The sequence below is a fragment of the Callorhinus ursinus genome, unplaced genomic scaffold (assembly GCF_003265705.2).
Source record: "Callorhinus ursinus isolate GAN/ISIS: 27379988/994484 unplaced genomic scaffold, GSC_fseal_2.0 scaffold89, whole genome shotgun sequence".
NCBI classification, from domain to species: domain Eukaryota; kingdom Metazoa; phylum Chordata; class Mammalia; order Carnivora; family Otariidae; genus Callorhinus; species Callorhinus ursinus.
In genome coordinates, this window is record NW_027397151.1 from 312588 (window position 1) to 337282 (window position 24695).

Consider the following 24695-nt stretch of genomic DNA (forward strand, 5'->3'; position numbering starts at 1 on the left):
TTTCCTCACTCCACTTGGGGTTACTATTATTTTTTTAAGATTTCATTTATTTGACAGAGAGAGACACAAGCAGGGGGAGTGGGAGAGAGAGAAGCAGACTTCCTGCCGAGCAAGGAGCCCGATGAGGGGCTCGATCCCAGGACCCTGGGAGGTCCTGGGATCGTGACCTGAACCGAAGGCAGATGCTTAACCAACTGAGCCACCCAGGCGCCCCTCCACTTGGGGTGTTTAGGTGATGGAGGTGAAAAGAGAACCTAGGAGGGGCGTTTGTCCACACCTGGGCCAGGCAGGCGGGAGTGAGACCCCTGCCCCTCTGAGCACAACCCCCCCCCCATTTCAAAAGGACTCTGCAGGGGTCACTGAACGAGACACATGCCTGGTTTGCAGTGAAAACATTTATTTTACAACAGTTATCTTTATCTTAAGGTCAACATTCAGACATACGAGATGGAGATCACCAAGGAACCACCCTAACCCTCCAGCCTGGCCCTCAGGGGTGCACATGGGAGTCGGGGTCAGAGGTACACCCACCTAGCGCTGCGGGATTCCAGCAACAGGATGAAACCAGAAACCAGCACGCACGGACAGTTGCTTGCCATGCATTTGCATTTAGTATTTTAAAATGTGTGTGTGTGTGTGTATACGCGTGCGCGCGCACACACACACACACACACAATTTATTTCAGTGTAAACTGCCTCTCCTCACTTAGCTTGAAACACTGTCCCATTTTCAAGGGAAACAAAATCTACCACAAGGCCCCCGAACCCAGCCCCTTCCTGCAGGATGGCATTCTGTGGCCCCTCCTTCCCAATGGACCCCTCCCAAGGCAGACCTGCAGTCAGGACAGAGTCCCCTTTAGAATGCCCTTTGTCATGACCTTTCTGATGCTCAGAAAATTGGTTTTAATGTTTCAAGGGAGGGAAGGGTTTCCAGCCACCTAGATGTCACAAAAGGACACCCCCCTGGAGGTCAGGTGAGCATGCCGGGTGGGCCCCCAGGGACGAGCGTGGCACTTGGGACAGTCGCCCCTCGGTGGCCCCGGCACCCTTCCCCGAAGAAGGTGCTGCTGGCAGCAGGCGGTCACCCCAGTGCACGCAGGCACCACCGCCAGCCGTCCACACAAATCCTACGCGCACACCAGGGTCAGCATTTACTTCTACGCGCCTGGCAAAGGAGCCTGCCGCCAAGACCCTGTTCTCGACCCGACTCACCAAGAAACCCAAGGCTGTCCTGGAGCAGACTGCTGGACAGCAACAGGCACACCGGCTGTGGGGTATACACGTACGTACATACACACACAGAGGGACAGCCACTGCCCACAACTACAGCACAGACAATGCCAACTGTGCTTGCGAGGGCAGTATAAATGTAGCTTCTGCCAATTGCACAGGAGGATTCACGACCAAAGTAACAAAAACAAACAGGGTGGTCCTGTGTCACATGGGCTCACAGATCAGCATGTTGAGAAAGGAAGGAGATCAGCCGCTCTCTCCATACACCCGTCCCTCCGCGGGGCTACGCTGAGAGCCAGGAAAGGACAGGCAGGGCCCCCGAGCTCTGTCGGCGTGCCGGCACCCACCCCACTTGCTGGCGGCCTCAACCCCAAGGGCCAGGTGCTGGGAGGCCACGTGTCTCCCCAGACCAACAGCTGCACCAGTGGGCACTCCACCAGCACGAGCTCACCCGATTGGCCCACCTACAGTCAGAACGCACAGCGACAGTCCTGACACGACCTTTCCCCGAGCAGGAGCCTCGTGGCCACGCCGGGTGGCCCAAAGTGTGGAGAGGCCACCTGCTCTAAGCACAGCACACTGCGGCTTCTTCCCCCGCGGCACTGACCGGGGAACTAGGAAGGCTCACACACACTGAGCAGTATTATCTAAAGCAGTTTGAAAATAGAAGAAAGCCAAAGGGAAGACGAGAGAAGACCAACCACATCACTGAGCAGGAACAGAAATGTACACGGCAGCAGACACCCCGCAGGGCCCTCCCGTGCTTCCTGCCGGCCACCGGCTGCTCTGGGGCCCCCCGGGGCGAGCCCCGCACTTTGTGACAAGGGACGGGCTTCAGCACTCCCTGGCCGCACATGGCCCCACCTCCGGGCAGCCTGAGGGAGGGCCCGGGTGCTCTCACTGCTGCACGGTGGACAGGGGGGCCACCCCCACATGGCCGGTGAACGGGGCATGACTCCAGACTCAGCAACTCTGCTCACCAGGGAAATACACAGGCCACTCAAGAAAAAGGGAAACGCAACCAGGACGGACAGTTGAGTACAGCCGCCTTTGGAAGGGGCTCCGCTTGGGAACCACCAGGTGGAAATGCCTTCGGGGCCAGGCAGGGAGAGTTCTAGGCCCCCGTCTGGATCCTGGGGTCCCTGGGCCTTAGGCAATCATTACCACCATCTTAAGGATTATCATCACTGTCATGATTTATTTAGTTTTTACAAATTCTACAGGAGCCTGGGTTCAACCACCTTCCAGACCTGCCCCTCTCCCAGCACCCTGGTCCCCAGCGGAGCTTCACGTTCTGTCAAGTGGAAGACGCCCATCAAGGACTTGCTTGGACATGTGTGGTGGGCCTTGAGGTTTCCTGACCACGGAGCTGCAGTAGTCCCCACAGAGGGGGAGGCTTGCTACCTGAAGTCCCAGCTTTGAACTTGGTTCTTGACCATTCCAGCGAAAAACAGCTCAGAAGGTAATTTTCAGGAACATCACAAAGGCTGCGTTCCCGTTGCTGTGTTGGGATGGCACAGAAGTCGGCCCTGTGGTCTAACCTCTCCCTTGTGCCTGGAGGGGGTGGTGTCAATGGATTTCTTAACCTTTCATGATGTCTGATTTTAGCAAATTATTTCTAATTTAAGATCACAGTGCATATTTTTCCTCTCACTGAATGTCTTCATGATCATTTTAATGAAAACCAAAAACCAAAAAAAAAAAAAAGGGGGGGGGGACCAAACACCTGCCCAAGGACCTGGGAGCGCCTGCGACTGCACCAGCCTGGCCAGAGCAGGCCTCAGCCAGCACTGCACTCAGAGCCTGTCCACGTTCTGCACGGACACTGCTGCCCCTCCGGCCCCTTTCAGGCCAACAAGAACCTGCTCTCGGCACAGCTGTGGGTGGGCAGACAAGGGCCGAGGCCCAGCAGGTGCGCGGGGTGGGGGGCAGGTGGTGGTGGAAACCGTGGGCATCAGGAACATGTTCTGGTACGTCTAGGCCGACATCGCCTCCTTGTTCTTCACCTACTGGACACGCAGGAGACATTCAGCAGCGGAATGCTGCTTCCCTCCGCGGAAACCACTTGGGTCTCCGGTGACCAGTGCAGGTCCAGCAGGGAGCCACAGCACATCCAGGGCTGCTGGGGGTGTGGGGGCCACCGTGAACTCTGGGCCAGCGCGGGCACATCATAACCCGTTTCCTTGTCTCCCGTAGCAGGGCCACCACCCACAAGTTCTGGGACACAAACAAGAAAGACTTGACTTCCAACAGTTCACAGAAGGTGCTGCTCAAGACAACGGTGAGTGGGGGGCTCCACGGTCAGGCTGCAGGCTCACAAGCCAAGGGCACCAGGCTGTGCCTTTGGTCCAGCTGGTCCTCCCTCCAGGAACCTGGCGTCTCTAGCTCTGCCTGAACCATCAACGGTGACTGAAGGGCACAGGCGATGGACAGTGGGGTGGGCAGGAGCCCTGGACAGCACAGAGAAGGGGGCTGTGCTCCCCACGTGTGCTTCCCAGGGCTGCTCAGCCACGCTCCACTGGCAACCTGGACAGTCAGCCCCTCTAACAACAGCACATTGGGCCACTGCTACCATTTGTGGTGCTTAGAGGTCCAGAAAGGACCACCAGAAGGCCAGGGGGGGCCTGAAGGAATGTGGAGGGTGCCTGAAGGGGAGAGGAGGTGGAGGAATGTGGCCCCATCAATCCAGCTTGTGGCCTGGGGACGTGTGGGAGCGTGGAAGAACCACCTCCCACAGCCTGGCGAGGGGGCATGCTCACAGGACCATGTGACATGGAGAGCGAGGCTGCACCCAGGTAGAAAACGTGGTCTTGGGGTCAGCAGCGCCTCCCACACTTTCCACAACAAACCTACCCAGGGGAAAAACCCGGCCACAAGGCCAAGCAACCACGGCAAACACACCCGCACAAACCAACACCACGGAAATGCTGAGGGGACCGGGCAAAGGGAGGGTGTAGCAGCTCCTTCCTGGCAACGTGTCCAGAGGCTCTGCCCGTGTGCACACAGCTGGAGAACATGGGGTGGCGTCACACCCCACAGCTCCCGCCGGGCAGCACCTGCCTCCGGCCCCCACCAGCACAGGGGAAAGGAGCCCCCACTCCTGCCCCAGCCCGCCTGGCTGGGAGGCACCACGTAGCCGAGGTCGGAGCAGCGAGTGGAAAGCCCCCAGGAGGCTCGGCTGTCTGGTTAACGCGGTCAGGCCACCGCACGTCCACAACACAGACAGACATGGAACATAACCCCATACATGCTATTAAAAAAGGAGAAAACAGAAGAAGAGGGAAAAGAAGACCGAAGCTAACTGCTTTAAATACTGCATGCGACGCACTTCCCGTGGCGGGGGCGACGGTGGGCGGGCGCAGAGGTGGGAAGGGCCCCGGCGGGCCGGCAGCTGCCCCCCCCCATCTCTGGGACTACGCTCCGCGGTTCTAAGGGTGAAGTGGCCGGGCGCCGAGCTGTCCTCCGTCGCAGCTGCTCCTGGATTTAGTTGAACCCGTCGGTGTGGTAGCTGGGGTGGGAGTCGGCCGTGAGCTGGGTGGTCTCTGTGGCGGATGCTGGCTGTACGACGACCGGCGAGCCTGCGGCCTCTGAAAAGCAAGCACACGGCGCTCGCTCGTCGTGTGAGGGCGGCGGCCGTGTCCCCGGGCCCCAGAGCGGCGCGCGGCCCCCGGCGACGCCGTCCCTTCTCCATCCGTCGCCGGCCGCTCCGCGGGGTCGGAGGCCGCAGGGGAGAGGCTACCTGCGGACCGCCCCCCAGCACAAGCCTCCTCCGTCGCCTCAGGTCGCCCCCGGCCCTCGGTCCCTCCCCACCTGCTCGGGCGCGCGGGGCCGCGTCCGCTCCTCGCTCCGCGTGTCCACGTCCGCATCGCAGTCCCCGCCGCCGGCACGGACACGCCCGCACAGTGTCAGTGCCCGCCTGTTTGACGACACGGGCGACAGGGGTCAGGGCCCGCCCCGCCCCGCCGCGCCCCGGGGCCGCCGGCACTCACCCCGCTCGTCGCACTGCAGCTGCGCCTCCAGGTCCTCGGGGGACACGTAGACGCCGGGGTCGGGGCCGGCGGGCGCGCGCGGCTTGCAGCGGCCGCAGCAGCAGTTGAAACAGCAGCAGAGGCAGCAGCAGCAATAGCAGCAGCTGAGCGCGCCGCACACGATAAACAGCACCTGCGCGGAAGGGAGGGGCGCTGAGCCTCCGGGAAGAGGGGTCATCGCGGTCGTCGGGGCGGGGCGCCCGCGGCGCACCCGTGCTCGGGCAACAGGGCCAAGGGGCAAGGCTCAAAAACACAACCAAGAAACGGTGCGCAGGTGTCTCACGTCGGAGTCCAAACGCGTCTTCCCTCACAAGGACAGCCAACTCCCCACCACGGGACGGGGAAGCCCCCCGCCCACCCCTGTCCCACGACTCACGGCCGGCTCGGTGCTGGGCCGGCTGCACACGGGCTTCCGAGCCAGCGGGGCGCCGCCGGCAGCAGAAACCGGGGCCCGCGCCAACGCACGAGGCGCGAAACGCCTCCACGCGCCCGGACACCATGTCTCAAGGGCCCTCGGAGCCAATGCCCTGACTCTGTAAGACCCAGAGCACAACCCGGCAGGAGACCCTCCGGGGCACCGGGGCCGGCACGGGGCCGCCTGCCCCCCTCACCTTGGCCCACCAGCTGGACAGCACGAAGTAGGTGTTCACGTTCTCCTCCCCAAACTGCTCGGCCACGTAGAGCCCCAGCGAGCCGTACTTGTCGTAGATGTTTCTTTTTGTGGCGTCCGTCAGGATAGCGTGGGCGTTGTTGATCTCCTTAAACTTGTCTGCAGCCTCTGGGTTATCGGGGTTCTTGTCAGGGTGATATTTCAAGGCAAGTTTCCTGCAAACCAAAACCACTTCTTTGTCCCTTATTCCACATTCATCTGCGAGAGGGAGGGCCCGGTGCAGGAAACACTTCTCCATCACGGGTCCCTTCCCAACTCCCCACAGAGTTCGAGAATGTCAGCATCAGAAGAAACCTCTGCAGCCATCTCGGGCCAAGCTCCTGGCTCTGACCTGGCCACAGAGGAGGGAGTCCCCAGGTGAGGGCTACCCCGGAGGCAGCGGCTTGGCCAGCAGCCCACCCTTCTCCCGCCCAGAGGCAAACCCTACTGCTGACCTCTAGTGTCCCCGCAGGTTAACTGCACATTTTGCCAAATAAAGTGAGCAGCAAAGGCCTGTTCTCTCGTGTGTGTGTAAGTACACAACGGGAAGAACACCAAGCAGGGCTGCTTGAAGGGTGTGGATCACCGAGGACTTGTGTCTCTGCAACTTATTCCCTGAAGCCGTCGATAAGCTCCCTCCGAAGGCTCCTGGGAGGAGCCTGTCATCCCGACGTTGAAAGGAGTAAAGCCCCATCTGCTGAGCAGGCTCAGACCCGCTTCCCAGTGGGACTGGCTGCTCCAGGGCACACAGTGTGTATTGTCTACAAAGTGTTACTTTTTTGTTGCCAAGAAAATACCAGTGTAAGAATTTTAAGCTGTAAGGGAACACATTATGCATACAGAGATGGACCTAAGGGTTCCCAGTTACCTACAGAGTCCACTGGGCAGGGCAGGGGGGGGCACACAAAGTGGTCCCTGGTAAATGCAGATCAAACCACACAAGGTATGAGGCCTCTTACCGATAGGACTTTTTAATGTCATCTGAGGTTGCATTCTTGTCCAGCCCCAGAACATGGTATAGTGATTCCCCAGAGGTAGAGAGTGAGCGCTGTCTCTGGTCGGCCATGGTAGGCTAATCTACAAGAAAAATGCAAAGAAAACATCAAAGAGTATGGATAAAGATTCCAAGCACAGAGCTGGAGGACTTTATTCCATTATGACTGTTTTAAGCAAGCAATCCCAACACCGCTGGTGGCGGCCATGAGGTTCACAGACACAGCACATCTAACTACAAAGTATAGGGTGTGGAGAGTGGTCCCATGGGAGGACTAGAGGCTAAGTTTGCAATTGTGCCTGTGGAGTGCTAGACTGACTATTGCTACACTAAGTAGATTGTAAAAAACTGTGTTTACTGTAATCTCCAGAGCAACCTCGAAATAAATCCAAAGTACAGTTAAAAGGCTACACGAAAAAGGGAAATGACCTCTTTAGACTAAAAAGTCCAATAAAAAGAAGAGGTTGTAGAATGGAGAAAAACTCAAGACCCAACTAGACACTTTAAAGACAGAGCCTCAGAACCCTTTAATCCAAGGGGCTCCTGGGCGGCTCAGTTGGTTAAGCGACTGCCTTCGGCTCAGGTCATGATCCTGGAGTCCCGGGATCGAGTCCCACATCGGGCTCCCTGCTCTGCAGGGAGTCTGCTTCTCCCTCTGACCCTCCCGCCTCACGTGCTCACTCGCTCTCATTCTCTCTCTCAAATAAATAAATAAAATCTTAAAAAAAAAAGAACCCTTTAATCCAAGTAGTGACAGAATTAAAGGAGAAATGGACAACACACAGCTATAAAAATCTTAGCACCCATCTCTCAGAAACAGACAGAATGGACAAACAACAAGAACAATGGATGATCTGAAAAACACTACCAACTACCATGACCTAATTGATACATACAGGACACCCAACATCTATAAACAGTTTTTTTTTAAAAATCACCAAGACATGTCACATTTTAGACTTTAAAACAAATTTCAATAAATTTAATGGGCTGAGGAGCGCCTGGGTGGCTCAGTCGTTAAGCATCTGCCTTCAGCTCAGGTCATGGTCCCAGGGTCCGGGGATCGAGCCCCGCATCGGGCTCCCTGCTCCGCGGGAAGCCTGCTTCTCCCTCTCCCACTCCCCCTGCTTGTGTTCCCTCTCTTGCTATGTCTCGCTCTGTCAAATAAATAAAATCTTAAAAAAAAATGATAGAGAAAATTATGGACAAAAATTAGATGAGATAAATACCTTGAAAAATATAATTTACCCAAATTAACACAGGATGAACCAGAAAATCTGAATAGTCCTAAATGCATTACATTAATACAACTGAATCTGTAATAGAAAACCTTCCCACAAAGTTCCAGGCCCTGAAGACTTTTCTGCCAAATATCCAAGACAGACATCAATCTTAGACAAACTTTTTCAAAAACAGAGGAAGAGGGAAGTTTTCTTGTTTTTGGAGGCCAGCACGACCTCACAAAGACATTACCAAAAAATCCGTCACAAACATAGACATAAAAATCCTTAACAAAATATTAGCAAATTAAATCTAATTAAGTAGAAATTATCCCAAGAAGGCAAGCCTGATTTAACATTTCAAAACAAACCAATGTAATCCAGTATATTATAGAACAAATGAGATAAACCACATGGTGATCTCAAAGATTCATCAAAGCATGTGGCAAAGTTCAACACTAATTCATGATTTAAAAAATTCTCAGTATATTGGGAATAGAAGGGAACTTCCTCAGTCTGATAAAGGACATCTAACCAAAAACCTATAGCTGATATGCTTAGTAGTGAAATACTGAATGGTTTTCCCTTAAATCAGAATGTGACAAGGATGCCTACTCTAACCAGTTCTAGCCAACACTGTTCTAGGACCCTGAACACCGGGACAGGAAAAAAAAAATCAAAAAGACATAAAACCGTCCCTATTCACAGATGACTCGGTTGTTTATACAGAAAATCCTAAGGGATCGACAAAACACAAAAACACTGAAACAAAAAACCAACTAAACAAAAAAACCAACTACAACTAGTAAGTGAATTTAGCAAGGTCACAGGATATAAATATTTAAAACTGCATTTTTATTTGAGAGCAGTAAACAATTGGAAAATATTATTACATACAGGTCTTATTTACAGCAGCATCCAAAACCACAGAACTATTAAGGAATAAATTTTTTTTTTTAAGATTTTATTTATTTGACAGAGACACAGTGAGGAGAGGGAACACAAGCAGGGGGAGCGGGAGAGGGAGAAGCAGGCTTCCCGCTGAGCAGGGAGCCCGACGTGGGGCTCGATCCCAGGACCCTGGGATCATGACCTGAGCCGAAGGCAGTCACCCAACGACTGAGCCACCCAGGCGCCCCAGGAATAAAATTTAACAAGAGACATACAAGACCCCTACACTGAAAACTACACATTGCCAAGCGAAACAAAAGACCTAAAAAAATAGAACTTTATCATGTTCATTGATCAGAAGACTCAAGAAGGTCAATTTTCTCAAAATCAATCTACAGATTCAATACAATCTTAACTCTAATCCCAGCAGCTTTTTTGTAAAAACTGAGAAAATGATTTCAAAATTTGTATGGAAATACAAAGGGCATATATTAGCCACAGCAACACTGGTATACAGAGGGTCAATAGTATGTGAAAAGATGTTCATCATTAGTCATTCAGAAATGCAGAATAAAATGAGGTACTACTACACATCTACCAGAATGGCTTGTATTGAAAAGATGAGCCATATCAAGCGTTAGCAAGGATGTGAGGCAACATGAACTCTCACACATGCTGAAAATGGAAAACGGTACAACCCCTTTATTTTTTTAAAGATTATTTATTTATTTAACAGAAATAGCATAAGTAGGCAGAGCCGCAGACAGAGGGAGAGGGAGAAGCAGGCTCTCCGCCGAGCAGGGAGCCCCATGCGGGGCTCGATCCCAGGACCCTGGGATCATGACCTGAGCCAAAGGCAGCCGCTTAACTGACTGAGCCACCCAGGCGCCCCTGGTACAACCCCTTTAGAAAACAGCTTGGTAGTGCCCTAAAAAGTTAAACACACACTCACCATACAACCCAGCAATTCCTCTGCTACGTATAGTACTTACCTACATGAAATGAAAACATATGTCTACCAAAGACTTACACACCAATGTTGACAGCAGCTTTACTCACAATAGCCAAAATCTGGAAACAACCCAAATGTCCAGACAGGTGAATGGATAAACAGAAAGGGGTCTACCCACGGAGTGGACTGCTGCTCAGCATGGAGGGTATGAGCCACTAGGACACACAAACACCACGGATGACTTGAAGCATGCTGCTGAATGAAAGGGGCCAGACCTAAATGAGAATGTAGGAGTTCCTTACGTGAAACTCCAGCAAACGCAAAGTCGTCTATACAAGGTTGCCCGCAAGCGGAGGGCAGAGCAGAGACGGGTTATAAGGGCTCAAGGCAACTCTGGAAAACTACCTGGCACACACTTGCCACAGGACCCAGCAGGTCTGCTCCTAGCTGATTTATCGAAAAGGAAACACGTCTTCACATAAAAACCTACACACGACATTCATAGCAGCTTTATTTGTAACAGCCCCAAACTGGGATCAGTCCAGATGTCCTGGACTGCAGTACATACGTGCACAATGTAATACTACTTAGCAAACCAAAACAAAACCAGTGTTGCATGTGTAACTTGGATGAACCTGCAGGGAATTGCACTGAGCAGATAAAAGCCAATCCCGAAAGGTTACATACTGTATGACTGGATTTTGGAAATGACACCATTTTAGAAATGGAAGACAGACTGCTGATTGCCAGGGGTCAAGGATGGGAGGTGAGTGGGACAGGGGTGGCTTGTGTGCTGAGAATTCCAGTACCTTTAGTCCAGCAGTGGACACGCACACCTACACAGAGGTCACCACGCCCACACCAGCAAATACAAGTAAAGATGGGGAGATATGACTAAGGTTGGTGGGTTGTACCAACGTCAGTGTCCTGGTGAGGGCAGTAAACCACGCTTTGGCAAAAGTCACCGTTGGGAAAAACCAGGCAAAATGCTGTGATTTCTTATAACTACATGTGAATTTATAATCATCTTAATTAAAATTGCAATTAACAGCTCATTACTAGACTAATTTCAAGTTACTTCGTTGGTTTAGACCATTCAAGGAAGCTGTAACTAGAGATAACATAGCGTATCGTTACCAGCAGCAAAGGCTAGATCTGGCAAAGCCAGAAGCAAGAAAGCAGTGGGAAAAGAGACCTCAGACATGCGTTCCTAGCCCAATTCCTTCACCTCCCAGAAGATCAAAGGGAAGCCCAGACATGCAAAATGACTGACCAAAATACACAAATAATTAGTCACAGAAGCAGGCCCAGAAGCCACTGCTGATTTCAAGTTCAGGGATCAACCACACTGAAGCTGTGTCTGCCCTCTGGTTCTCCAAAAAGACACACTGTCACAAGTTGTGACTAGCTAAATTCTCTTTCCTGCTGCTTGAAGTTAACAAAAAATAATAAATAAACCACCTTTCCAAGAAATACAGTGCCGCTGCTAACAAAAGGGCTTCCAATCTCCGCATTATGTCTGCTTCTGTGAAGGGAGCATGATGGGCCTAAGGCAGTGCCCAGCCCCGTCACACACTTGCAGATACTGCCCCGAAGTCAACTATGTGAAAAATGAGGGGATGGACTTAATTTCTAAATTCAATACTGATTTAATGATCTATTATGTGACTATAGGCTAATACTACTTAAAAATAAGTTAATGTGTTCATAATTACCAAAACTCAGGAGCAACTAAGATGTCCTTCAGTGAGTGATTGCATAAACTGTCCATGCGGACAGTGGATATTCTTCATGCTGGAAAGAAATGAGCTACTGAGCCGAGAAAAGGCTGCACAATGTGTGATTCCCTCTCTATGACATTCTGGAAAAGGCAAAACTCCAGGGGCAGTAAATAGTGGTGGTTGCCAGAGGCTGGAGGAGGCAAGGATTAAGAAGAGGAGAACAGGGGATTTTTAGGGGATGAAACTACTGTGTGTGACACTACAGTGATTATGTTTGTCAAAGATCACACAGAACATGCAACACCAAGAGTGACTGCTAAGGTAAACTATGGACTCTGGCTAATAATGTATCAATACTGGGGCGCCTGGGGGGCTCAGTCGGTGAAGCGTCTGCCTTCAGCTCAGGTCATAATCTCAGGGTCCTGGGATCGAGTCCTGTGTCAGTCCCATGTCGGGCTCCCTGCTCAGCAGGGAGTCTGCTGCTCCCCCTGCTCATGCTCATGCTGTCTCTCTCTCTCTGTAATCCTAAAGCTGCTAAAAAAAAAAAAAATAGTCTATCAAGTAGGAAACAAAGTACAAAAAAGAGTTGGTGACAAATGGCAAGGGTTTTTTTTTTTTTTAAGATTTTATTTGTCAGAGAGAGTAAGAGAGAGAGCACAAGAAGGGGGAGTGTCGTGCTCGCTTCAGCAGCACATATACTAGAAGGGGGAGTGTCAGGCAGAGGCGGAGGGAGAAGCAGACTCTCTGCCGAGCAGGGAGCCCAATGAGGGGCTCGATCCCAGGACCCTGAGATCATGACCTGAGCCAAGGCAGACGCTTAACAACTGAGCCACCCAGGCGCCCCAAAGGTCAAGCTTTTAAGTTCTGATCTCTTCAGAGGTTGAAGACTACTATTTCTATAAAATTAAAAGTAACTGTGGACAAAAAGTAAACTGTGAAGGAGAGTGAGCACAGAAGAGCAGGGTCGGCAATGGCCGTCTGAGCGGGAAGGTATAACTAAGCACAAGAGGGCAACACAACTCAGGGGGTGAAGCCCACAGTGCAGAGAGAAGTTACAATTCAGGAAGTATCTTAGAACCAGCACAAAGAAAACAAAAGAGAAAAATTGGTCTAGCAGGAATGCAAAAGGTAAGGAATACAGCCAAACAAGGGGGAAAAGTCCATTAAAAACAAAAGAAAACAAAACTAGAGCTGAAAGAAAACAGAAGTGTGCAAACTGAAAAGTGCCATCAAGTACCAGGGCTGCACTTAAACATCCTGGTCAAGACTGAGAACTTCCTAACACAAAAAAGCTTCATATTCTAAGATAAAAAGATTTTCAGCCTAGAATTCTATTATCAACCAAGTGCAAGGTCACAAGAACACACAAATGTAAGAGTCTGGGACGAGCAGTGCTCCTGCCTCTTCTAAAACAAACAGCTACCTGAGGACACACTTCAACAGAACAAGGAAGGAAGTGAGGAAGAGGGAGCCCTGGGTAAAAAGGAGGTGTCACCTGGGCCTGCATCAGAAGACGCGAAGGCGGGGAGGGGGCGCCTGGGCCTGCATCAGAAGACGCGAAGGCGGGGAGGGGGCGCCTGGGCGGCTCGGTCAGTTGGGCGTCTGCCTTCGGCTCAGGTCATGGTCCCAGGGTCCTGGGATCGAGTCCCGCATCAGGTTCCCTGCTAGGCAGGGAGCCTGCTTCTCCCTGGGCTCCTCCCCCACTTGTGCTCTCTCTCTTTGACAAATACATAAAATCTTGAAAAAAAAGGAAGGAGACCCAAGAGCAGCCCCTCCACACACCCACAGGAGGCAGGGTTCCACTTCTCTCTCCATGCCCAATGACAACGCAGAACGCAAAGGTTAATGCTCACGATGGAAAGGGGGAGGGTGCAGGGGTGGACAGCCACCAGGGGCCAGGCCCCTCCATGCCACAGCCAACCTGGACCACTCAACTGGGTTCCTTGAGTGTGGCAGTCCATGGGGCTCAGGCTTCCCCTCCCCTCACCAGGCAGGTTCCATGGCAGTCACATCACTGATGCAGAGACGGAAGCACAGACAGGTGATGCCAGGGTGTGAACCTAAACCCAAGGGCATCATCCTTTGACCTCGAGACACCAGGTAAACCACCCTGCCTCTAAGCCTAAGGGATGATGGTGCTGCTGAGGGGCAGAGAATAAAACAAGTCTCCCTGGCATCCAAGAGAGAGTATGGGTTTTGGAATCAGAAGTGAGGATTCTAAGCCCAGCTCTGAAAGTTTCCAGCTCGGTGACCTTGGGCAAGGCCCCGCAGTGCTCTGAGTCTCCTTCTTCATCTGTGGACCTCATAGGACCAGGCCAGCACAGAGCCAGGAGACCCTCAGTCAGAAGCAGGCATCTGTACTGATGCTGTGGCCAACTGTTCTCCAGCTAGTCCAGGACTGAAATGCTGCAGCACTGTCAAATTACTACCCTAAGTAATTTCTTTGTTTTTATTCTGTTACCCAATGCCTACTAAATAGTTGGCTTCTAGACCCCATCCACAGAAAAACATCAATAAATAACACTTTTATGTCTGTTCTGTAAAAATAACCAACTATAAGCCATACCTCTTCATACTGCACTTTCCAGATAATGCTTTTATTTCAACAAATTGAAGATTCTTGGCAACCTTGTGTCAAGCTAGTCTCTTTTTCAGCAGCATTTGCTCACTTTGTGTCTCTGTGTCACATTCTGGTAATTCTTGCAGTATTTCAAACGTTTTCACTGTTAGTATATTTGTCATGCTGATCTGTGATCAGTGATTCTGACTCAAAAGCTCAGAAGATGGTTAGCATTTTTTTAGCAATAAGTATTTTAAAATTAAGGTATGTAATTTTTTTTACACATAATACTATCCTGCACTTATCAGACAATAGTATAGCATAAACATAATTTTTATATGCATTGGGAAACCAAAAATTCATTTGACTCACTCTACTGGGATATCTGCTTTCCTGCAGTTTTCCTGGAATCAAGCCTGCCATAACTGAGATATGCCTGTATGCAGTCAGCTACTTAATTTGACTAAAGAGAAAGTTTCACCCTGTAAAACTGTCACATTTTAAATTATGAATCACCAGTACTACTTAAAAGTATGTATGCCAGATTTCACAGATGTTACTGCACTGAATGTCAAAAATTTCCTAGTCTCAGAATCATCCTAAGAAAAACCCATAGAATTAATTTAGAATAAATTTTCTTAGTTTCAATGCATTGCCAGTAACTATATCCAAACTTTTCTAAAGGCTAATACTTGCTTAATAAAAAATCATTATCTTAGGGCGCCTGAGTGACTCAGTTAAGTGTCTGCCTTTGGCTCAGGTCATGATCCCAGGGTCCTGGGATGGAGCCCTGCATCAGGCTCCCTGCTCCAGGGAGCCTGCTTCTCATGAATAAATAAATAAAATCTTTAAAAAAAAATCGTATCTCCTCAAATCCAGAGATTAAAAACGAAGTTATAAAGCATCCGGAGTCACTTGTGACTGGCAGCTTTCTCCCTCGTTCCTCGAGTAGCACAGAATGTTAGTGGAGCTACATCTCCACATTTCTGACCCAATAATGTTATAATCAGGCAAGGTCTCCACAGATGGAAGCACAGACTAATGTTCACACAGACACGAAAACTTATGGAACAAGGAGCTTCTAGAAAAAAACAATCTGTTGAAACACCCAGCCAGCAAAGACATAAACTGAAAGGCAGCAGTCAAGAATGGAAACCAGGGGTAACGGGTCTGTGGGCAGGTGCTGAAGCCACAGAAATCCAAGAACAAGCCTGACGAGCACTGGGAGCTGTGGGAACAAGTCTGATGCATATAAACATCACAAACCCAGAGCAACAAGGTCAGGACCCAAGTGGGGAGAGAGTGTGCGGAGTCCCTGTCAGCCCCACCAGGGGCACAAGCACTGACGCCTATGGCCTCCCTCATTAAGGGTGTGGGTGGGTCTGCTGGTGCTGAGGGGGCAGCAATTCCATCAGCGTCCCCTTCAATTTTCTGTATGCCAAATTCAGAGGAAAGTGGAACAAATGCTTCTACTTAAAAGACTATGCAAAGGGGCGCTGGGTGGCTCAGTCGGTTGGGCGACTGCCTTCGGCTCGGGTCAGGATCCTGGAGTCCCGGGACCGAGTCCCGCATCGGGCTCCCTGCTCGGCGGGGAGTCTGCTTCTCCCTCTGACCCTCTTCCCTCTCGTGCTCTCTCTCTCTCATTCTCTCTCTCTCAAATAAATAAATAAAATCTTAAAAAAAAAAAGACTATGCCAATGTTTTTGGAAGGTACTATCTGGCTGTTTCTGGGAAATACCTGGGAGTTAAAAACTAACCTTTCTATTTTAATGAAACGACAGCACAACGGGGGGCCTGACAGCGCAGGCCTAATTTAACTGTATCAAAGCCAAGTACTTACACACCAGAAAGGGGGAGAAGGTTACCACTCAGGTTTACTTTAGTGTTATTCTTCCAAGGATTGTTCACTCTAGAGCACACACGGGCAAGCTTTGTTTTTTAAAGGGCAAGACAGTAAATATTTCAGTCCCATGGGCCAGTCTCCAAGGCTGGGTCCCCAGTTTTTAGTTCTGCCTTTGAAGCAGGAAACTACAGTGTGTAAAAGACCAGGTGCAGCTGTGCCCCAATAAAACCTGACTTAATTACAGAAACAGGTGCAACTCTTGCCCCAGAGGTCAAGTAACGGCTTTCTTGTGAATTATTTAAGGAAGTTAGGTCTTTGCAGAGGGTCCCTTATGTTTATATACTGTGAACAAGTGTAGCCTTAGTTACTGTGACACTTTTTTTATTCCTCAAAATTAACTCCGCACAAATAAAAAACAAAGATAGAGGCACATACCAGGTGACGTAAAGAAGAAATGTTCTGAATATACATTTTCAATGAAGATGGAATAATTCAAAGAAATCCACTGCAACATGAAGCAATTACAGGGCAGACAGTAGCAAGAGTGCCCTCTTATTCACATAAAAATGGCTGGAAAAGCTGTGGGAGAGGTGAAGGCATTTTTTCTTTGAACAGTTTTGTTGTGTTTTTAAAGATTTATTTATTTGAGAGAGAGAGAATGGGCGTACAGGGGAGCCAGGCTGGGAGAGAGGGGCAGAGAGAGAGAGAGAGGGGAGAAGCCGACTCTTGCTGAGCAGAGAGCCCCTAGACTGAGATCAGGACCTGAGCTGAAATCAAGTCTGACGCTTAACCGACTGAGCCGCCCAGGTGCCCCAAGGTGAAGGCATTTTCAACAGAAACCATCCAAGAGAAGTCAACGTCATCCCTCATCAGTTCGTTCTCCTTACTTCAGTTAATGAAGTAACGAAGTCATGCGAATGCATGACCCTCTGATCACACACCATCAGCATATTCTATGGGTTTTTTCAACTGGAAATTTAATTAAATTTAAATGATCATGTAATATGGAACAGTTATCCTTATACTATTTCATATCAAAGAACACAAAAACAAGATCCCATATTTTGCACATTTCTCCAATGCTAAGAGGAAAGTCCACTAACTGCATCAAATACATGTGTTCTTGAAGATGCCCTACCTATCTCCCATTACTATCAATAGTTACGTATGTTGGCACAAGGACAGGGCACTACCCTACCTAAGGGATAAAGACCGCTTCCATGTGCCCTGCTGGGGCATCAATGACTGTTACTTCATTCACAGGACACAAGTCTGGCTCATGTGGCATTTATCATCTCCATGATCACTTATTTGAAAATATTTACTGAGTCCTCCCACATGCCAGGCATTGGGAACACTGCGATGAACAGGAGATACAATGTGAGAGCGGGGAGTGAGTTCAGTGAAGGACATCCGAAATCAGAGTGAGCACAATTCCCCAAGAACACAGTTTTATGGGAACAGGCAACAGAAGCAGCTTGTTTATGTTTTAAGATTATTCTGGCTGCCGGGTATAAAATTAATATGAAGAAAACCATGCCTAGGCACATTATAATCAAACTGCTGAAAACCAAAGATCAGGAGGGGATCTTGTAAACAGAGAAAACTGACATTATCACGTAGGAAACAATCATCTGAATTACATGCTTCTCATCAGAAATCATGGAAACCAGAAGGCAGTGGTGCGCATCTCTAAAGTGCTGAGATAAAAAACCCAACAAACCAGAATTCTATTTGCAGTAAAAACATCCCTCAGAAACAAAGGTGAAATAAAGACATTTTTAGAAAAACAGAGACTAAAAGAACCCATGAGGAAGACCTAAATTACAATAAACGCCAAAGAGTTACTGAGGCTGCAGGGAAATGACAACAGAAACCAGCATCTTCAGGAAGGAATGAAGGTCAAGGACAATTTCTTCCTTCTTGTTTTAAGACAATACGTCGAAGTGGTGAAAGCAAAAGTTATCAACATTGGCTTATGGGGTTTATAATGTAAGATGTAACACACAGGACACGTACGGGTTCAAGGAGAGCAGGGCAGGGAGGGGTGTGCCTGGAGGCCTTCAGGGTTGCTCCCCTGAGCATGAGGTGATAACACATCAGCTCTAAGACGAGCAGACGACACAAACAGCCAGCAACAGGGACTGAGCATGGCTTGGTCGATTCTATATGGGACACTACTCACCAATAAAAAAAGGGTAACATATGGACACAAGCAATAAAACCCTCAAACACATTATGTAAGACAAACAAGCTAGACCCAAAATGATTCCATTTATTAAAAGATTAAAAACAGGACAAACAATCTATTGTGATATAAACCAGAAAGGTGCTTGTTTGAGGGCACTGAGGGGAGCCTTCCAGGATGACAGAGATACTCTAACTTAAACTGGGATAGTGATTTCCCAAGTGTGTACCTACACCAAAACTCAATGAAATTTACTAAGATCTGTGCATTTAACTGTATGTCAATTTTACCTGCGTTTATTTATTTATTTTTTTAAATTTTATTTATTTGACAGAGAGAGACACAGCGAGAGAGGGAACATGAGCAGGGGGAGTGGGAGAGGGAGAAGCAAGCTTCCTGCGGAGCAGGGAGCCCAATGCGGGGCTCGACCCCAGGGCCCTGGGACCATGACCCGAGCCAAAGGCAGACGCTCAACGACTGAGCCACCCAGGTGTCCCTAATTTTACCTGCATTTAAGAAGCAATCTGTAATTAAGGTTATTTGTTCTCAAAGCAAAATAGATACTATAAGAAAATTAAATGGAACACAGAACCCTCCAATCACCAGAGCCAGCTGCCTACTTTCACGAACTCTCGTTCGGACACAGCCACATCCTTTCCTTTCTGTTTCGTCTATGGCTGCTCTCAACAGAGGCTGTGTAACCACAAAGCCCAAAAATACTTACTGTCTGGCCCTTTAAGGAAAAAAGCAGCTGCCATGAATATTACTCAGACTGCTATTTTATATTTTGAGTCAGAAGATGAAACAGATGCTTTCTAAGCATAAAAACTATTAAATTTCTACACTACTTCACACACATTTCAAAAGTTTGTGTTCTAATTAGAAACTAACCACTGCAGGCAGCGTGCACTCTCGAAGGCTCCGTGTTCAGGGGGAGCAGTCTTGTAACTAAAAGACAAACTGTAAATGGAAGGACCTTATTTCATTCTTAATGTGATATTGGGAAATGCATCAAGAAAGGCAAACAGAAAAGCTGTGGAATGCCATATGAGACAAAACAGCTAAGGAGAGAAAGAAATGAAGTTTTGTGGGTTTTTTAATCACTAAATTCAACTTTTGAGAAGTTATTGTCTTAATACTTTATTGTCCATCTTTTCTATAATGAGCAGGTATACTTCAGTGATTAAAAGAAATAGACACTTTTCCAATACAGGAAACACAGATCACCTGAAACACATTACCCTACACTACAAAGTGAGGAAGAACACTGGTTTTGCAGGTGCTGACGCTTCTACCCCCAGCATGGGTTGCCAGTTTCTTGCCTCTCATTTCCTTTGGTCTCCCCAGCCGACACCACGCACAAATCCCGTGGGAGCATCGCCATCTTTGAGATGCAATGATATCCCGGCTTTGCTGATTCGGTGAGCAGTGGTCACTGGGTTCAGTCCTTTCAGATGTCTTTATATTTCCACGGGGTGATGATGATGAATTTACCACCTGCTGTCTGAAGCAACACCGCATCCTGCTGTTCTTCCTAAACTTGTTCTTGCTCATTTCAAGGCATCCCTGAGACCCACACTCAAGGTCTGGAGAGCAGCCACGCCCACCCGAACTACACTTGTAATTTATGAACTGCTGTCAGAGGTCTGCTCCCAGTCTTCACTCCAGGAAGGTTAAACCACAGTCTCTGGGCTGGATCTTCTTTAGTAACATCATGTCTTTAAAAACAAAGGGGCAAATTTTGCATCCTTGTAGTACATCCTGGTTTGTGCTGCTAGAAGGAACCCAAGGGCTGGGCAGGCAAGAAGGTCATACACACACAAGCAGGGGACAATGAGCTCTAAAATGGTCAGAGATCGCCAGGCACAAGAGGCAGAAAGCTGGTAACAGGGTTTTCTGGAAGACACCTGCTTTGTCCTCCTCAGTCTGTCCTCCCTCGCGGCTGCTAGGGGGAGTCTGTGATGCGCAGCTCTGCTCCCATCACCACGTCTCGCAGGTCCTTCTCTGACACCCCACAGGCTGCAGCACCAAATCCCAGCTCCCTGGCCTGCCCACCACCAGCATCTTCCCACCACCGTGTGCACTGGGCCTCGGGGCATGACTGGCAGGACCACTTGTCCTAGGCAGACACAGTACTGTCACACGTGAACACCTGGGCTCTCCTAAAGCAATGCCCTGCTTCCTTTGACGTGGAGAGCTCCTACTTGGACCCCAGAGCCCTGCAGAGACATCCCTGGCTCTGGGAACCCTTTCCTGGCCACCGCTCCCAGGACAAACCAGTCCTATCATGTCCTGGGGACCATGCTGGGCTTTGAGCAGGTGCCTGTGTTGTTCATTTGTTCAACTGATGTTTATAGAGCACCTGCCGAATGCCATGCTCTGTTCTCAAAGATGGAGATTTATCAGTGAACAAAATAAACAAAAGAGACAAAAATCCCCAACCTCACAGGTCCTGTCTATGCTCCTTAAAAGACTTAGAGACCTTTAGGGAAAAGACCGAGTATTTGGACTCCTGTATTCTCAGATGTGGTCTCCGCATGCAGCACACGCTTTAAAAAGCTGCTGTTGAATTCAACCTACTGTTAGGGGAAAAATCGAAGCAGTGCCAACTTTGGAAGAACAGATTTGAAAACATCTTAAAAGGAAAGCTATTTTTGTTCTAAGTATTTTTTATGTAATATTTGATACACAGAATAGAATAACATATAGAACACACACACATATATAAAGTTGGCTGTACGCCCAATGTGGAGCCCAATGTGGGACTTGAACTCATGACCCTGAGACCAAGACCTGAGCTGTGATCAAGAGTCCAATACTTAGCAGATGAGCCACCCAGGCACCTGGGGAATATATAACTTATAATGCATAATGATAAACACCACAATCCCATCTTTCAAATTAAAAACTTGAAAATTACTAACAATCTTGAAGCTTCCTGTGTTCTTCCCATATACCTTACCCTGAATTAATGTTTGATTCTCTTGCTTTAAAATATTACCTCATGTTTCTCCCTAAACATTATTTAGTTTCAACTTTTTTGAACTTAAAAAAAAATGTCCTGGGGCGCCTGGGTGGCTCAGCTGGTTAAGCAACTGCCTTCGGCTCAGGTCATGATCCTGGAGTCCCGGGATCGAGTCCTGACATCAGACTCCCTGCTCGGCGGGGAGTCTGCTTCTCCCTCTGACCCTCCTCCCTCTCATGTGCTCTCTGTTTCTCATTCTCTCTCTCAAATAAATAAATAAAATCTTAAAAAAAAAATGTCCTAACACTATATGCAACCTTCTAGGACTTGCTTTTGAAACTCAGTATGTCTCTAGGACCCACCCACATCGCTGGATGTAGCCATGCTACCATGAAGTAGCCATACTTCATTTCCAGTACTGGATAAACTCCAGTTTGTAAACAGACCACACAACTTATCAATCCATTCTTCCACTGAAGGATCCTGGGGACATTCCCAGGTTTTGCTATCACAATGCTGCTCTGAACATTCCTGAGCAAATCCTAGTGTGCAAGTTCTTTTAGGCTAGTGCCCGCCGGCTCAGGCTTAGTGATATTTGCAGAACTCCACAGCAAGAGTTCACAAACTGTTACAGCAATAGCAACTAAGCACAGGAAAAGATACTCAATGTGTTCATTTGGGAAAAGCAAATTAAAACTACAGCATTACTACACACCAAATGAGAATGGCTAAAAAAAATAACCAGACCACAGGGAGGGCTGATTAGGGTAAGCAATGACTAGAACCCTCACACTGCTGGTGGGACACAAAATGGGGCAGCCACTCCAGAAAAAGAGCTTGAAAGTTTCCAATTAAAAGGAACAAAGCACTCTGTACACAACTTAGATGACTCCCAAGGACAGGATGCTGAGTGCGAGAGACAGTCTCAAAGGTTACCTGGTCTGAAGGTTCCTCAGAAGGGGCTGGGAAGAGGGTGCTGCTGGAAGTGCTCCATATCCTGAGTTGGGCGATGGTTACACAAATTTGTATGCATTAAACTCAGAGAACAGTATATCCAAAAAAAGGGGGGGGGTGTCTAGTTTACTGTATGTTCATTTAAAAAATAGAAGAAAAAATCTGGGCTTGTATTTTATGTTTTGTTTGTCATTTACTTTTCTAGTTAGTCATTTTCATTGTAGTTTACAAAAGTATTATCAGTGTTTGACAGACTGGAAATTAAAGAAAATCTGGTCCTTCACAACAACCATTTACGAAGAACTGCTGCTCGGAGTATACCTAAAAGTGGAAGTTAGGGTCCCAGGGAACTGGCAGTCTCTACTGGGTGAGGTACGCCACCTGCCCCCAGAGGACTGCACCACTTAGCACCCTACCTGCCACTCCCCACCCGCAAAGTGATGGGTACCGCCAGGCTTCTGAGTTTGCACCCATCTACCAGGCAGAACGGCGCCTTGCTCAGCCTGAGTCCTCATCCCGTGTGGACCGCGGAGGGCAGTGCTTTCTGTCTGCCCCATGGCGGTGTGACTGTGGGCAATACCCAAGGGGCTACGGGATCTGTCTCCAGGACACCAATCCTTTACTGGGTACAAACGAAACAAAAATCTTCTCCTAGTTCACAGGTCTTTTCACTTACCATGGTGTCTTTTGATGAACATAAGTTCTTAAATTTCTCTATTGTGGTAAAAAACCAAATTTACCATCTTAACCATTTTTCAGTGCACACTTCAGTGCTGTTAACTCTATGCACGCTGCTGTGCAACAGATCTCACAAATTCCTAATTTTATGTAACTGAATGTATCAAATCTTTGCAAACTGATTATCTGTTTCCTTTTTGCTTTTGTTCAAAAGTCCTTCTCAATCCCAAAGCCGAAAGTAAATTCTCCTATATTTTCTTCCAAAGGTTTTCTTCCACAGGTAGTCTGCTTCATCTGGAGTTAATAAGGGCATGGCAGGAGACAAAGACCAGCCTCACCCAGAGCCCCCAGAAACCACCCCCCCACCCCCAAATGGCCTGTCTTTTCCCGAGAGCTGCAGGATGCCTCCGGCTTACTGTAAAATTCCACATGTGAAGTGTATTTGGGAGGCTCCCTATTTTGTTCCATTCTCAGCATACTTTATTCAAAAACCTCCGAAATTATGTGAGGCAGCCTCACTTTACAAAAGCTATAAATTCTTTGGTATTTCCACACACACCATTAGTTAATGCTACTGAAAACAAGTGTGTTTTAATACAAGCACCTGGTTTGAGGACAAGGAGGACCTGAAAAGCAATCGCAAGGTAAGCCCCGTGAGCCACACCTCCTCAGTGTGTAGAGTTGTGTCCCCCAAGCCCAGGCTTTATGGCCTGCAGACCAGGTGCTGTTGTTCAGCAATGGAGGCATGAAGAAGTATGAAGCCACACCACGGGCTTCTTTTTCACTCTCTCTGGGGGTATTCCTCCCAGATGCAGAGGCCTCTGTGGCTGCCATGCAGCACTCTCCAGCCTCTCTTTCTATGGTGGGTCAAACCAGGATTGTGGCTGGACAGACAGCCTCGGGAGCCACTGTCTGGCTAGGGGCAGGAAGACAGAGTGCCCAAATGAAAGTTCCAGGCCACAAAGATAATGCACCATATGACGGGAATCTGAAAATATAGAAGCCAAGAAAAAGGTAAATAGTGTTAAAAAAAAAAAAAAAAAGACAGCTATTTGGAACCCTGACAGGGAGCTGGCACTACTTTGGAAAGAACACGTAATCAGAGAACAGGACCTGGCTCTATAGTAAACATTGTTTTCACAAGTGGAAATAACATAACCATTTTATGATTTTCAAAGATAAACTTACAGACAAGAACTATCTTGACAGCGTAGAGGTGAAAGGACAGACGACACAAGCTAGAGGGAGATGAGAGGACAGGAAGAAGCACTGATACTCTCAGGTCAAGGAGATGACAGACACCACGTGTCGCTGATGGAGCAGGACAAAGTCACAACGGTGAGCGCACAGGAACTGCCAAGAGTGGGGACAGGAGGCAGAGGTGCCGCTGCCTCTGCCCCCTTCCAGAGGGTGGAAGGTGCAGGTAATTCGTGAGGTGACCAGTCGGGAGACAGTGGTGTGGCATGGCGCAGCGCGAGTGAGGGGCGACCACCAGCAAACGCCTCTGGGAAGGAAGGGTGAAGTCTGGGAAGGGTACTGCTGTTTTGCCTCATGAACTCGGACCAAAACCTATAGAAGAAAAACTGCTAAAAATAAAAATACTAAAAAATGAAATACAATAGGGGTGCCTGGATGGCTCAGTCGGTTGAGCATTCAACTCTTGGCTTCAGCTTCGGGTTATGATCTCAGCCCCGTGGAGTCTGCCTGTCCCTGTCCGTCTGCCTCTGCCTCCCTCCCCACCCCCCAACATGCGCACGTGCTCTGTCCCTCTCTCAAATAAATAACATCTTAAAAAAAAAAGAAAAGGAACAGAATGGAT

General features: G+C 48.8%; 1 protein-coding gene across 2 annotated transcripts in view; it reads right to left on the minus strand.

The window, feature by feature from the left end:
* Positions 1-377: 377 nt before the first annotated feature.
* DNAJC5 (DnaJ heat shock protein family (Hsp40) member C5) overlaps positions 378-24695 on the minus strand; it is a 35855-nt gene continuing 11537 nt past the window's right edge. Inside the window, exons 2-6 of one of the 2 annotated variants that reach the window (XR_003206465.2) lie at positions 6870-6987; positions 5873-6086; positions 5223-5394; positions 5044-5149; positions 378-4820 (exon numbers count right to left, since the gene is read on the minus strand). Coding sequence is in view for 1 of the 2 variants with exons in the window: in XM_025865022.2 (XP_025720807.1) it covers positions 4717-4820; positions 5223-5394; positions 5873-6086; positions 6870-6976 (597 nt within the window). In the remaining variant the exon portion in view is untranslated. The remainder of the gene's footprint in view (positions 4821-5043; positions 5150-5222; positions 5395-5872; positions 6087-6869; positions 6988-24695) is intronic. The other variant, XM_025865022.2, reaches the window with a different exon arrangement.